This window comes from Oncorhynchus nerka, linkage group LG15, assembly GCF_034236695.1.
Source record: "Oncorhynchus nerka isolate Pitt River linkage group LG15, Oner_Uvic_2.0, whole genome shotgun sequence".
Classification (NCBI taxonomy): domain Eukaryota; kingdom Metazoa; phylum Chordata; class Actinopteri; order Salmoniformes; family Salmonidae; genus Oncorhynchus; species Oncorhynchus nerka.
In genome coordinates this window covers 10599185-10613471 of record NC_088410.1, presented here as the reverse complement: position 1 = coordinate 10613471, position 14287 = coordinate 10599185, and the positions used below count along the sequence as shown (strand labels likewise).

The 14287-nt window shown below is 45.2% G+C and overlaps 1 protein-coding gene across 1 annotated transcript in view; it reads left to right on the top strand.

Annotated features, from left to right (window-relative positions):
- The window catches only part of LOC115127438 (proto-oncogene vav-like), an 83841-nt gene that overhangs the window by 68715 nt on the left and 839 nt on the right, over positions 1-14287 (top strand). The window contains exons 22-26 of the mRNA XM_065002189.1: positions 9844-9909; positions 10655-10686; positions 11310-11420; positions 11521-11765; positions 12066-12111. Coding sequence (XP_064858261.1) covers positions 9844-9909; positions 10655-10686; positions 11310-11420; positions 11521-11765; positions 12066-12111 — 500 coding nt within the window. The remainder of the gene's footprint in view (positions 1-9843; positions 9910-10654; positions 10687-11309; positions 11421-11520; positions 11766-12065; positions 12112-14287) is intronic.

Below are 14287 nucleotides of genomic sequence, written 5' to 3'. Positions count from 1 at the left end.
GTGAGATCTCACCACCATAAAGGACAATATGGTGAGATCTCACAACCATAACGGACAATATGGTGAGATCTCACAACCATAAAGTCTCAATGTGGTGAGATCTCACAACCATAAAGTCTCAATATGGTGAGATCTCACCACCATAAAGGACAATATGGTGAGATCTCACAACCATAAAGGACAATATGGTGAGATCTCACCACCATAAAGTCTCAATATGGTGAGATCTCACCACCATAAAGTCTCAAATGGTGAGATCTCACCACCATAAAGGACAATGGTGAGATCTCACCACCATAAAGGACAATATGGTGAGATCTCACCACCATAAAGGACAATATGGTGAGATCTCACCACCATAAAGTCTCAATATGGTGAGATCTCACCACCATAAAGTCTCAATATGGTGAGATCTCACCACCATAAAGTCTCAATATGGTGAGATCTCACCACCATAAAGTCTCAATATGGTGAGATCTCACCACCATAAAGGACAATATGGTGAGATCTCACAACCATAACGGACAATATGGTGAGATCTCACAACCATAAAGTCTCAATGTGGTGAGATCTCACAACCATAAAGTCTCAATATGGTGAGATCTCACCACCATAAAGGACAATATGGTGAGATCTCACAACCATAAAGTCTCAATATGGTGAGATCTCACCACCATAAAGGACAATATGGTGAGATCTCACCACCATAAAGTCTCAATATGGTGAGATCTCACCACCATAAAGTCTCAATATGGTGAGATCTCACCACCATAAAGGACAATATGGTGAGATCTCACCACCATAAAGTCTCAATATGGTGAGATCTCACCACCATAAAGTCTCAATGTGGTGAGATCTCACAACCATAAAGTCTCAATATGGTGAGATCTCACCACCATAAAGTCTCAATGTGGTGAGATCTCACAACCATAAAGGGCAATATGGTGAGATCTCACCACCATAAAGTCTCAATATGGTGAGATCTCACAACCATAATGTCTCAATATGGTGAGATCTCACCACCATAAAGGACAATATGGTGAGATCTCACAACCATAAAGTCTCAATATGGTGAGATCTCACCACCATAAAGTCTCAATATGGTGAGATCTCACCACCATAAAGTCTCAATGTGGTGAGATCTCACCACCATAAAGGACAATATGGTGAGATCTCACCACCATAAAGGACAATATGGTGAGATCTCACAACCATAAAGTCTCAATATGGTGAGATCTCACAACCATAAAGTCTCAATATGGTGAGATCTCACCACCATAAAGTCTCAATATGGTGAGATCTCACAACCATAAAGTCTCAATATGGTGAGATCTCACCACCATAAAGGACAATATGGTGAGATCTCACAACCATAAAGTCTCAATATGGTGAGATCTCACCACCATAAAGGACAATATGGTGAGATCTCACCACCATAAAGTCTCAATATGGTGAGATCTCACCACCATAAAGGACAATATGGTGAGATCTCACAACCATAAAGTCTCAATATGGTGAGATCTCACCACCATAAAGTCTCAATATGGTGAGATCTCACCACCATAAAGGACAATATGGTGAGATCTCACAACCATAAAGGACAATATGGTGAGATCTCACCACCATAAAGTCTCAATATGGTGAGATCTCACCACCATAAAGTCTCAAATGGTGAGATCTCACCACCATAAAGGACAATATGGTGAGATCTCACCACCATAAAGGTCTCAATATGGTGAGATCTCACCACCATAAAGTCTCAATATGGTGAGATCTCACAACCATAATGTCTCAATATGGTGAGATCTCACCACCATAAAGGACAATATGGTGAGATCTCACCACCATAAAGGACAATATGGTGAGATCTCACCACCATAAAGTCTCAATATGGTGAGATCTCACCACCATAAAGTCTCAATATGGTGAGATCTCACAACCATAAAGTCTCAATATGGTGAGATCTCACCACCATAAAGGACAATATGGTGAGATCTCACCACCATAAAGTCTCAATATGGTGAGATCTCACCACCATAAAGGACAATATGGTGAGATCTCACCACCATAAAGTCTCAATATGGTGAGATCTCACCACCATAAAGGACAATATGGTGAGATCTCACCACCATAAAGGACAATATGGTGAGATCTCACAACCATAAAGGACAATATGGTGAGATCTCACCACCATAAAGTCTCAATATGGTGAGATCTCACCACCATAAAGTCTCAATGTGGTGAGATCTCACAACCATAAAGGACAATATGGTGAGATCTCACCACCATAAAGTCTCAATATGGTGAGATCTCACAACCATAAAGGGCAATATGGTGAGATCTCACCACCATAAAGTCTCAATATGGTGAGATCTCACAACCATAATGTCTCAATATGGTGAGATCTCACCACCATAAAGGACAATATGGTGAGATCTCACCACCATAAAGTCTCAATATGGTGAGATCTCACCACCATAAAGTCTCAATATGGTGAGATCTCACCACCATAAAGTCTCAATGTGGTGAGATCTCACCACCATAAAGGACAATATGGTGAGATCTCACCACCATAAAGGACAATATGGTGAGATCTCACAACCATAAAGTCTCAATATGGTGAGATCTCACAACCATAAAGTCTCAATATGGTGAGATCTCACCACCATAAAGTCTCAATGTGGTGAGATCTCACAACCATAAAGTCTCAATATGGTGAGATCTCACCACCATAAAGGACAATATGGTGAGATCTCACCACCATAAAGTCTCAATATGGTGAGATCTCACCACCATAAAGGACAATATGGTGAGATCTCACCACCATAAAGGACAATATGGTGAGATCTCACCACCATAAAGGACAATATGGTGAGATCTCACAACCATAAAGTCTCAATATGGTGAGATCTCACCACCATAAAGTCTCAATATGGTGAGATCTCACCACCATAAAGGACAATATGGTGAGATCTCACAACCATAAAGGACAATATGGTGAGATCTCACCACCATAAAGTCTCAATATGGTGAGATCTCACCACCATAAAGTCTCAATGTGGTGAGATCTCACCACCATAAAGGACAATATGGTGAGATCTCACAACCATAAAGGACAATATGGTGAGATCTCACCACCATAAAGTCTCAATATGGTGAGATCTCACAACCATAATGTCTCAATATGGTGAGATCTCACCACCATAAAGGACAATATGGTGAGATCTCACCACCATAAAGGACAATATGGTGAGATCTCACCACCATAAAGTCTCAATGTGGTGAGATCTCACAACCATAAAGTCTCTATATGGTGAGATCTCACAACCATAAAGTCTCAATATGGTGAGATCTCACCACCATAAAGGACAATATGGTGAGATCTCACCACCATAAAGTCTCAATATGGTGAGATCTCACCACCATAAAGGACAATATGGTGAGATCTCACCACCATAAAGTCTCAATATGGTGAGATCTCACCACCATAAAGTCTCAATATGGTGAGATCTCACCACCATAAAGTCTCAATATGGTGAGATCTCACCACCATAAAGTCTCAATATGGTGAGATCTCACCACCATAAAGGACAATATGGTGAGATCTCACCACCATAAAGTCTCAATATGGTGAGATCTCACAACCATAATGTCTCAATATGGTGAGATCTCACCACCATAAAGGACAATATGGTGAGATCTCACAACCATAAAGTCTCAATATGGTGAGATCTCACCACCATAAAGTCTCAATATGGTGAGATCTCACCACCATAAAGTCTCAATATGGTGAGATCTCACCACCATAAAGGACAATATGGTGAGATCTCACCACCATAAAGGACAATATGGTGAGATCTCACCACCATAAAGTCTCAATATGGTGAGATCTCACCACCATAAAGTCTCAATATGGTGAGATCTCACCACCATAAAGTCTCAATATGGTGAGATCTCACACCATAAAGTCTCAATGTGGTGAGATCTCACCACCATAAAGGACAATATGGTGAGATCTCACCACCATAAAGTCTCAATGTGGTGAGATCTCACCACCATAAAGGACAATATGGTGAGATCTCACCACCATAAAGGACAATATGGTGAGATCTCACAACCATAACGGACAATATGGTGAGATCTCACAACCATAAAGTCTCAATATGGTGAGATCTCACCACCATAAAGTCTCAATGTGGTGAGATCTCACCACCATAAAGGACAATATGGTGAGATCTCACAACCATAAAGGACAATATGGTGAGATCTCACCACCATAAAGTCTCAATATGGTGAGATCTCACCACCATAAAGTCTCAATGTGGTGAGATCTCACCACCATAAAGGACAATATGGTGAGATCTCACAACCATAAAGGGCAATATGGTGAGATCTCACCACCATAAAGTCTCAATATGGTGAGATCTCACAACCATAATGTCTCAATATGGTGAGATCTCACCACCATAAAGGACAATATGGTGAGATCTCACCACCATAAAGGACAATATGGTGAGATCTCACCACCATAAAGTCTCAATATGGTGAGATCTCACAACCATAAAGTCTCAATATGGTGAGATCTCACCACCATAAAGTCTCAATATGGTGAGATCTCACCACCATAAAGGACAATATGGTGAGATCTCACCACCATAAAGTCTCAATATGGTGAGATCTCACCACCATAAAGGACAATATGGTGAGATCTCACCACCATAAAGTCTCAATATGGTGAGATCTCACCACCATAAAGGACAATATGGTGAGATCTCACCACCATAAAGGACAATATGGTGAGATCTCACCACCATAAAGTCTCAATATGGTGAGATCTCACCACCATAAAGTCTCAATATGGTGAGATCTCACCACCATAAAGGACAATATGGTGAGATCTCACCACCATAAAGGACAATATGGTGAGATCTCACCACCATAAAGTCTCAATATGGTGAGATCTCACCACCATAAAGTCTCAATATGGTGAGATCTCACCACCATAAAGGACAATATGGTGAGATCTCACCACCATAAAGTCTCAATATGGTGAGATCTCACCACCATAAAGTCTCAATGTGGTGAGATCTCACAACCATAAAGTCTCAATATGGTGAGATCTCACCACCATAAAGGACAATATGGTGAGATCTCACAACCATAAAGGACAATATGGTGAGATCTCACCACCATAAAGTCTCAATATGGTGAGATCTCACCACCATAAAGTCTCAATGTGGTGAGATCTCACAACCATAAAGTCTCAATATGGTGAGATCTCACCACCATAAATTCTCAATGTGGTGAGATCTCACAACCATAAAGGGCAATATGGTGAGATCTCACCACCATAAAGTCTCAATATGGTGAGATCTCACAACCATAATGTCTCAATATGGTGAGATCTCACCACCATAAAGTCTCAATATGGTGAGATCTCACCACCATAAAGGACAATATGGTGAGATCTCACCACCATAAAGGACAATATGGTGAGATCTCACCACCATAAAGTCTCAATATGGTGAGATCTCACAACCATAAAGTCTCAATATGGTGAGATCTCACCACCATAAAGTCTCAATGTGGTGAGATCTCACAACCATAAAGTCTCAATATGGTGAGATCTCACCACCATAAAGGACAATATGGTGAGATCTCACAACCATAAAGGACAATATGGTGAGATCTCACCACCATAAAGTCTCAATATGGTGAGATCTCACCACCATAAAGTCTCAATGTGGTGAGATCTCACCACCATAAAGTCTCAATATGGTGAGATCTCACCACCATAAAGGACAATATGGTGAGATCTCACAACCATAAAGGACAATATGGTGAGATCTCACCACCATAAAGTCTCAATATGGTGAGATCTCACCACCATAAAGTCTCAATATGGTGAGATCTCACCACCATAAAGGACAATATGGTGAGATCTCACCACCATAAAGTCTCAATATGGTGAGATCTCACCACCATAAAGGACAATATGGTGAGATCTCACAACCATAAAGTCGTCTCAATATGGTGAGATCTCACCACCATAAAGTCTCAATATGGTGAGATCTCACAACCATAATGTCTCAATATGGTGAGATCTCACCACCATAAAGGACAATATGGTGAGATCTCACCACCATAAAGTCTCAATGTGGTGAGATCTCACAACCATAAAGTCTCAATATGGTGAGATCTCACCACCATAAAGGACAATATGGTGAGATCTCACAACCATAAAGGACAATATGGTGAGATCTCACCACCATAAAGTCTCAATATGGTGAGATCTCACCACCATAAAGTCTCAATGTGGTGAGATCTCACAACCATAAAGTCTCAATATGGTGAGATCTCACCACCATAAAGGACAATATGGTGAGATCTCACCACCATAAAGTCTCAATATGGTGAGATCTCACCACCATAAAGTCTCAATATGGTGAGATCTCACCACCATAAAGTCTCAATATGGTGAGATCTCACCACCATAAAGGACAATATGGTGAGATCTCACCACCATAAAGGACAATATGGTGAGATCTCACCACCATAAAGTCTCAATATGGTGAGATCTCACCACCATAAAGTCTCAATATGGTGAGATCTCACCACCATAAAGGACAATATGGTGAGATCTCACCACCATAAAGGGCAATGGGTTCTATAACTGATTCAAGTATTTTTAGCCAGATCCTAATTGGGATGTCAAATTTTATTTTCCTTTTGATGGCATAGAATACCCTTCTTGTCTTGTCTGTCAGATGGTTCACAGCTTCGTGTATGTGGCGCTGTGGCGCGGATGTTTAGGCCAAGGTATGTATAGTTTTTTGTGTGCTCTAGGGCAACGGTGTCTAGATGGAATTTGTATTTGTGGTCCTGGCGACTGGACCTTTATTTGGTCTTACTGAAATTTACTGTCAGGGCCCAGGTCTGTCAGGGCCCAGGTCTGTCAGGGCCCAGGTCTGACAGGGCCCAGGTCTGACAGGGCCCAGGTCTGTCAGGACCCAGATCTGTCATGGCCCAGGTCTGTCAGGGCCCAGATCTGACAGGACCCAGGTCTGTCAGGGCCCAGGTCTGTCATGGCCCAGGTCTGTCAGGACCCAGATCTGACAGGACCCAGGTCTGTCAGGGCCCAGGTCTGACAGGGCCCAGGTCTGACAGGGCCCAGGTCTGTCAGGGCCCAGGTCTGACAGGGCCCAGGTCTGTCAGGGCCCAGGTCTGACAGGGCCCAGGTCTGACAGGACCCAGGTCTGTCATGGCCCAGGTCTGACAGGGCCCAGATCTGAGGTCTGTCAGGGCCCAGGTCTGTCTGACAGGGCAGGTCCAGGGGTCTGACAGGGCCCAGGTCTGACAGGGCCCAGGTCTGACAGGGCCCAGGTCTGACAGGGCCCAGGTCTAAAAGGGATTGAATTTGTTGTTGCCTAATTGTTTTGTTTTTTTGTTAGGTTTCTACACAACTATCCTTCCATCTATAGCATTTGTTAATGTTACTCAGTTCCTTCGGCTTTGATGCCTCATGGTTGAGTATTGCTCTGTCCGAGTAGACTGTGATGTTGCTGTTATCTGATAGTGGTGTGAGTGGGCTGACTGTGAATATCAGTGGTAATCTACAGTCCTACTGGGACGAGCTGTAGGTTTCCTACTTACCGTAGGAGTCCCCTCGAAGCCTACCATTTACAATGTCCATACCCAGCGTCCCCTCGAAGCCTACCATTTACTATGTCCATACCCAGCATCCCCTCGAAGCCTACCATTTACTATGGCCATACCCAGCGTCCCCTCGAAGCCTACCATTTACTATGTCCATACCCAGTGTCCCCTCGAAGCCTACCATTTACTATGTCCATACCCAGCGTCCCATCGAAGCCTACCATTTACTATGTACATACCCAGCGTCCCCTCGAAGCCTACCATTTACTATGGCCATACCCAGCGTCCCCTCGAAGCCTACCATTTACTATGTCCATACCCAGCGTCCCCTCGAAGCCTACCATTTACTATGTACATACCCAGCGTCCCCTCGAAGCCTACCATTTACTATGGCCATACCCAGCGTCCCCTCGAAGCCTACCATTTACTATGTCCATACCCAGCGTCCCCTCGAAGCCTACCATTTACTATGTACATACCCAGCGTCCCCTCGAAGCCTACCATTTACTATGTACATACCCAGCGTCCCTCGAAGCCTACCATTTACTATGGCCATACCCAGCGTCCCCTCGAAGCCTACCATTTACTATGTCCATACCCAGCGTCCCCTCGAAGCCTACCATTTACTATGTACATACCCAGCGTCCCCTCGAAGCCTACCATTTACTATGTACATACCCAGCGTCCCCTCGAAGCCTACCATTTACTATGTCCATAGCCAGCGTCCCCTCGAAGCCTACCATTTACTATGTACATACCCAGCGTCCGCTCGAAGCCTACCATTTACTATGTACATAGCCAGCTTCCGCTTGAAGCCTACCATTTACTATGTACATAGCCAGCTTCCGCTTGAAGCCTACCATTTACTATGTACATGAAGCCTACCATTTACTATGTCCATACCCAGCGTCCCCTCGAAGCCTACCATTTAGTATGTACATACCCAGCGTCCCCTCAAAGCCTACCATTTACTATGTCCATACCCAGCGTCCGACAGAGCTGCAGTTGTGACCTGTTTTTGTTGGTTATGTTGTCGTAGTGTCTAGTGGGGCGTATGGGGGAGGGAAGGCTGTCTCCTCCAGTTAGGTGTTTGTCCCCCTGTGTGCTGAGTGTCTGTTTCTTGTCCAGTTCTGGCATCTCTCTCTCTCTCTCCCTGGCATCTCTCTCTCTCTCTCTCTGGCATCTCTCTCTCTCTCTCTCTGGCATCTCTCTCTCTCTGGCATCTCTCTCTGGCATCTCTCTCTCTCTGGCATCTCTCTCTGGCATCTCTCTCTCTCTCTCTCTGGCATCTCTCTCTCTCTCTCTGGCATCTCTCTCTCTCTGGCATCTCTCCCTCTGGCATCTCTCTCTCATCTCTCCCTCTCTCATCTCTCTCAATTCAATTCAATTCAATTCAAGGGCTTTATTGGCATGGGAAACATGTGTCAACATTGCCAAAGCAAGTGAGGTAGATAATATATAAAGTGAAATAAACAATAAAAATTAACAGTAAACATTACACATACAGAAGTTTCAAAAGAATAAAGACATTACAAATGTCATATTATATATATATACAGTGTTTTAACAATGTACAAATGGTAAAGGACACAAGATAAAATAAATAAGCATAGATATGGGTTGTATTTACAATGGTGTTTGTTCTTCACTGTTTGCCCTTTTCTCGTGGCAACAGGTCACACATCTTGCTGCTGTGATGCACACTGTGGAATTTCACCCAGTAGATATGGGAGTTTTTCAAAATTGGATTTGTTTTCTAATTCTTTGTGGATCTGTGTAATCTGAGGGAAATATGTCTCTCTAATATGGTCATTCATTGGGCAGGAGGTTAGGAAGTGCAGCTCAGTTTCCACCTCATTTTGTGGGCAGTGAGCACATAGCCTGTCTTCTCTTGAGAGCCATGTCTGCCTCTCTCTCTCTCTGGCATCTCTCTCTCTGGCATCTCTCTCTCTCTCTCTCTCTCTGGCATCTCTCTCTCTCTCATCTCTCTCTCTGGCATCTCTCTCTCTCTCATCTCTCTGGCATCTCTCTCTGGCATCTCTCTCTCTCTCTGCGTATTATTGAGTAATACCATTGTAACATGTACTTTGTAGTAAATCATTTCTGTACAATAATGTGCTACAGGAGGCACTGTAAGACGGCGTGTTGTTCTAGTCGTCTGATTGGTCTGCTGTGTGTGTCACTCAGGGCAAGAACGTGACGATTGGTCAGATGGGTTGGTTCCCCTGCAGTAAGGTCCAGCCCTTCATCTCTGTGAGTACCACTGACTTGTAGTTGATTACACATGTCATAGTTTATTATTTTGAACCTTTATTTAACTCGGCAAGTCAGTTAAGAACAAATTCTTATTTTCAATGACGGCCTACCGGGGAACAGTGGGTTAACTGCCTTGTTCAGGGGCAGAACGATTTGTACCTTGTCAGCTCGGGGGTTTGAACTTGCAACCTTCCGGTTACTAGTCCAACGCTCTAACCACTAGGCTACCCTGCCGTCCCTACACTCTAACCACTAGGCTACCCTGCCGCCCCTAGGCTACTCCCGTGTCTGGTATTGATGGAAATACCAACATACATGTTGTTGATCACACATGTCATGTTATAGGTGTCGGCTTCATCGTGTCTGGTATTGATAGAAATACCAACATACATGTTGTTGATCACACATGTCATGTTATAGGTGTCGGCTTCATCGTGTCTGGTATTGATGGAAATACCAACATACATGTTGTTGATTACACATGTTATAGGTGTCGGCTACATCGTGTCTGGTATTGATAGAAATACCAACATACATGTTGTTGATTACACGTTATAGGTGTCGGCTACATCGTGTCTGGTATTGATAGAAATACCAACATACATGTTGTTGATTACACGTTATAGGTGTCGGCTTCATCGTGTCTGGTATTGATAGAAATACCAACATACGTTTTATTAAGTGCTTCAGGAATCATGGGTTGTGTTCTCAAAACTGTCTGACCTCTGACCTCTCTTCCCAGAGACCAACTCCCGACCTATCCGACTTCCTATGGTGAGTAATGATACCATTCTATTTACACCTGGTATCACTCATACTGATGTTCTAGATGTGTACCACCTGGTATCACTCATTCTGATGTTCTAGATGTGTACCACCTGGTATCACTCATTCCGATGTTCTAGATATGCACCACCTGGTATCACTCATACCGATGTTCTAGATATGTACCACCTGGTATCACTCATACCGATGTTCTAGATGTGTACCACCTGGTATCACTCATACCGATGTTCTAGATATGTACCACCTGTTATCACTCATACCAATGCTCTCGATATGTACCACCTGGTATCACTCATACCGATGTTCTAGATATGTACCACCTGGTATCACTCATACCGATGTTCTAGATATGCACCACCTGGTATCACTCATACCGATGTTCTAGATATGTACCACCTGGTATCACTCATACCGATGCTCTCGATATGTACCACCTGGTATCACTCATACCAATGCTCTAGATATGTACCACCTGGTATCACTCATACCGATGCTCTAGATATGTGTGTTTGAAAATAGTTATTGATAGCAATCATGGGACAGGTTTTGTATTGTTCTAACGCAACTGCAATGGGTTCTAGGTTTGGTCATTTAAGTGATTTGGGTTCTAGGTTTGCGGGGAACATGGACCGGTCAGCGGCGAAGAACCTCCTGATTTCACGGTCGGACGGAACGTTTCTGGTCCGCCAGAAAGACGGAGGAGAGTTCGCAATCAGCCTCAAGTGAGCCTGCCTCCTTACTGGCCAATCAGAAAGGCTCTGTCTAACAGCTGGCAATCTTCCTCTCTCACACACTGATTCTCATTCACTCTGTCTCCTCCAGGTTTAACATGGACATCAGACACATCAAGATCACGTCAACAGAAGGCCTCTACCGCATCAACGAGAAGAAAGCATTCAAAGGGTTAATCGTACGTCATTCCCCTTCTTTCTCTCCTCGCCTCTCTGTTTACCCTCCTTGTCTCTCTGTCTACCCTCCTCATCTCTCTCCCTCTTATCTCTCTGTCTACCCTCCTCATCTCTCTCCCTCCTCATCTCTCTGTCTACCCTCCTCATCTCTCTGTGTACCTCCTCATCTCTCTGTCTACCCTCCTCATCTCTCTCCCTCTTATCTCTCCTTCCTACCCTCCCATCTGTCTACCCTTCCTCCTCATCTCTCTCCCTCTCATCTCTCTGTCTACCCTCCTCATCTCTCTCTACCCCCTCTCTCTCTCCCCATCTCTGTCTACCCTCCTCGTCTCTCCCTCTTCCTCTACTCTGTCTACCCTCCTCATCTCTCTGTCTACCCTCCTCATCTCTGTCTCCCTCATCTCTCTCCCTCTACCCTCCTCTCTCTCTCCCTCCTTATCTCTCTCCTCCCATCTCTACCCTCCTCGTCTCTCTGTCTACCCTCCTCATCTCTCTCCCTCTTCCTCCCATCCTCTCTGTCTCTCACCCTCATCTCACCCTCTCATCTCTCTCTTACTCCTCCTATCTCTCTGTCTACCCTCCTCGTCTCTCCCCTCTGTTCCTCCCACTCTCCCTCCCTCTCCTCCCTCCTCGTCTCTCTCCCTCTTCCTCCCTCTCTCTACCCCCTCATCTCTCCTCTTATCTCTCTGTCTACCCTCCTCGTTTCTCTCCCTCTTCATCTCTGTCTACCCTCTCTCTCTCTCCCTCTCATCTCTCTGTCTACCCTCATCTCTCTCTCCCTCTTCCTCCCATCTCTCTGTCTACCCCTCCTCATCTCTCCCTCCTCCCATCTCTCAGTCCTACCCCTCTTCCTCCCATCTCTCTGTCTACCCTCATCTCTTAGTCTCTCCTCTCTCCCTCTTATCTCTCAGTCTACCCTCCTCATCTCTCTCCCTCTCATCTCTGTCTACCCTCCTCGTTTCTCTCCCTCTTATCTCTGTCTACCCTCCTCGTCTCTCTCCCTCTTCCTCCCATCTCTCTGTCTACCCTCCTCGTCTCTATCTCCCTCTTCTCTCTCCCTCATCTCTGTCTACCCTCCTCTTCTCTCCCCTTATCTCTCTGTCTACCCTCCTCTCTCTCTCCCTCTTATCTCTGTCTACCCTCCTGTCTCTCCCTCTTCATCTCTCTGTCTACCCTCCTCTCTCTCTCCCTCTTCCTCTCTCTGTCTACCCTCTCTCTCTCTCCCTCCTCATCTCTCTGTCTACCCTCCTCCTCTCTCTCCTCTCTTCTCTCTCTGTCTACCCTCCTCGTTTCTCTCCCTCCCATCTCTCAGTCCTACCCTCCTCGTTTCTCTCCCTCTCATCCCTCTCTGTCTACCCTCCTTATCTCTTGTCTACCCTCCTCGTTTCTCTCCCTCTCATCTCTTAGTCTACCCTCCTCGTCTCTCTCCCTCTTATCTCTCTGTCTACCCTCCTCATCTCTCTCTTATCCTCTTATCTCTCTGTCTACCCTCCTCCTTTCTCTCCCTCTTATCTCTCTCTCTACCCTCCCTCTACCTCCCATCTCTCTGTCTCTCTCTCCCTCCCATCTGCTCTGTCTACCCTCCTCGTTTCTCTCCTCTTATCTCTCTGTCTACCCTCCTCATCTCTCTCCCTCTTATCCTCTGTCTACCCTCCTGTCTCTCTCCCCTTATCTCTCTGTCTACCTCCTCGTTTCCTCCCTCTTATCTCTCTGTCTACCCTCCTCGTTTCTCTCCCTCTCTATCTCTCTAGTCTACCCTCCTCGTCTCTCTCCCTCTTATCTCTCTGTCTACCCTCCTCGTTCTCTCTCCCTCTTATCTCTCTGTCTACCCTCCTCGTCTCTCTCCCTCTTATCTCTCTGTCTACCCTCCTCGTCTCTCTCCCTCTTATCTCTCTGTCTACCCTCCTCATCTCTCTCCCTCTTATCCTCTGTCTACCCTCTCTCTCCGTTTCTCTCTCCTCTTATCTCTCTGTCTACCCTCCTTATCTCTCTGTCTACCCTCCTCATCTCTCTCCCTCTTATCTCTCTGTCTACCCTCCTCGTCTCTCTCCCTCTTCCTCCCATCTCTCTGTCTACCCTCCTCGTCTCTCTCCCTCTTATCTCTCTGTCTACCCTCCTCGTCTCTCTCCCTCTTATCTCTCTGTCTACCCTCCTCGTTCTCTCTCCCTCTTATCTCTCTGTCTACCCTCCTCCTCTCTCTCCCTCTTATCTCTCTGTCTACCCTCCTCGTCTCTCTCCCTCTCTCCCATCCTCTGTCTACCCTCCTCGTCTCTCCCTCCTCATCTCTCTGTCTACCCTCCTCGTCTCTCTCCCTCTTATCTCTCTGTCTACCCTCCTCGTCTCTCTCCCTCTTATCTCTCTGTCTACCCTCCTCGTCTCTCTCCCTCTTATCTCTCTGTCTACCCTCCTCGTCTCTCTCCCTCTTATCTCTCTGTCTACCCTCCTCGTCTCTCTCCCTCTTATCTCTCTGTCTACCCTCCTCGTCTCTCTCCCTCCCATCTCTCTCTACCCTCCTCGTCTCTCTCCCCTTATCTCTCTGTCTACCCTCCTCGTCTCTCTCCCTCTTATCTCTCTGTCTAACCTCCTCGTCTCTCTCCCTCTACCTTTCATCCCTTTTTCTTGTAAATGTAAACATGTTTAACTTTTTTTTTTGTAAAGCACTTTGTATCTTCATCTCTCTC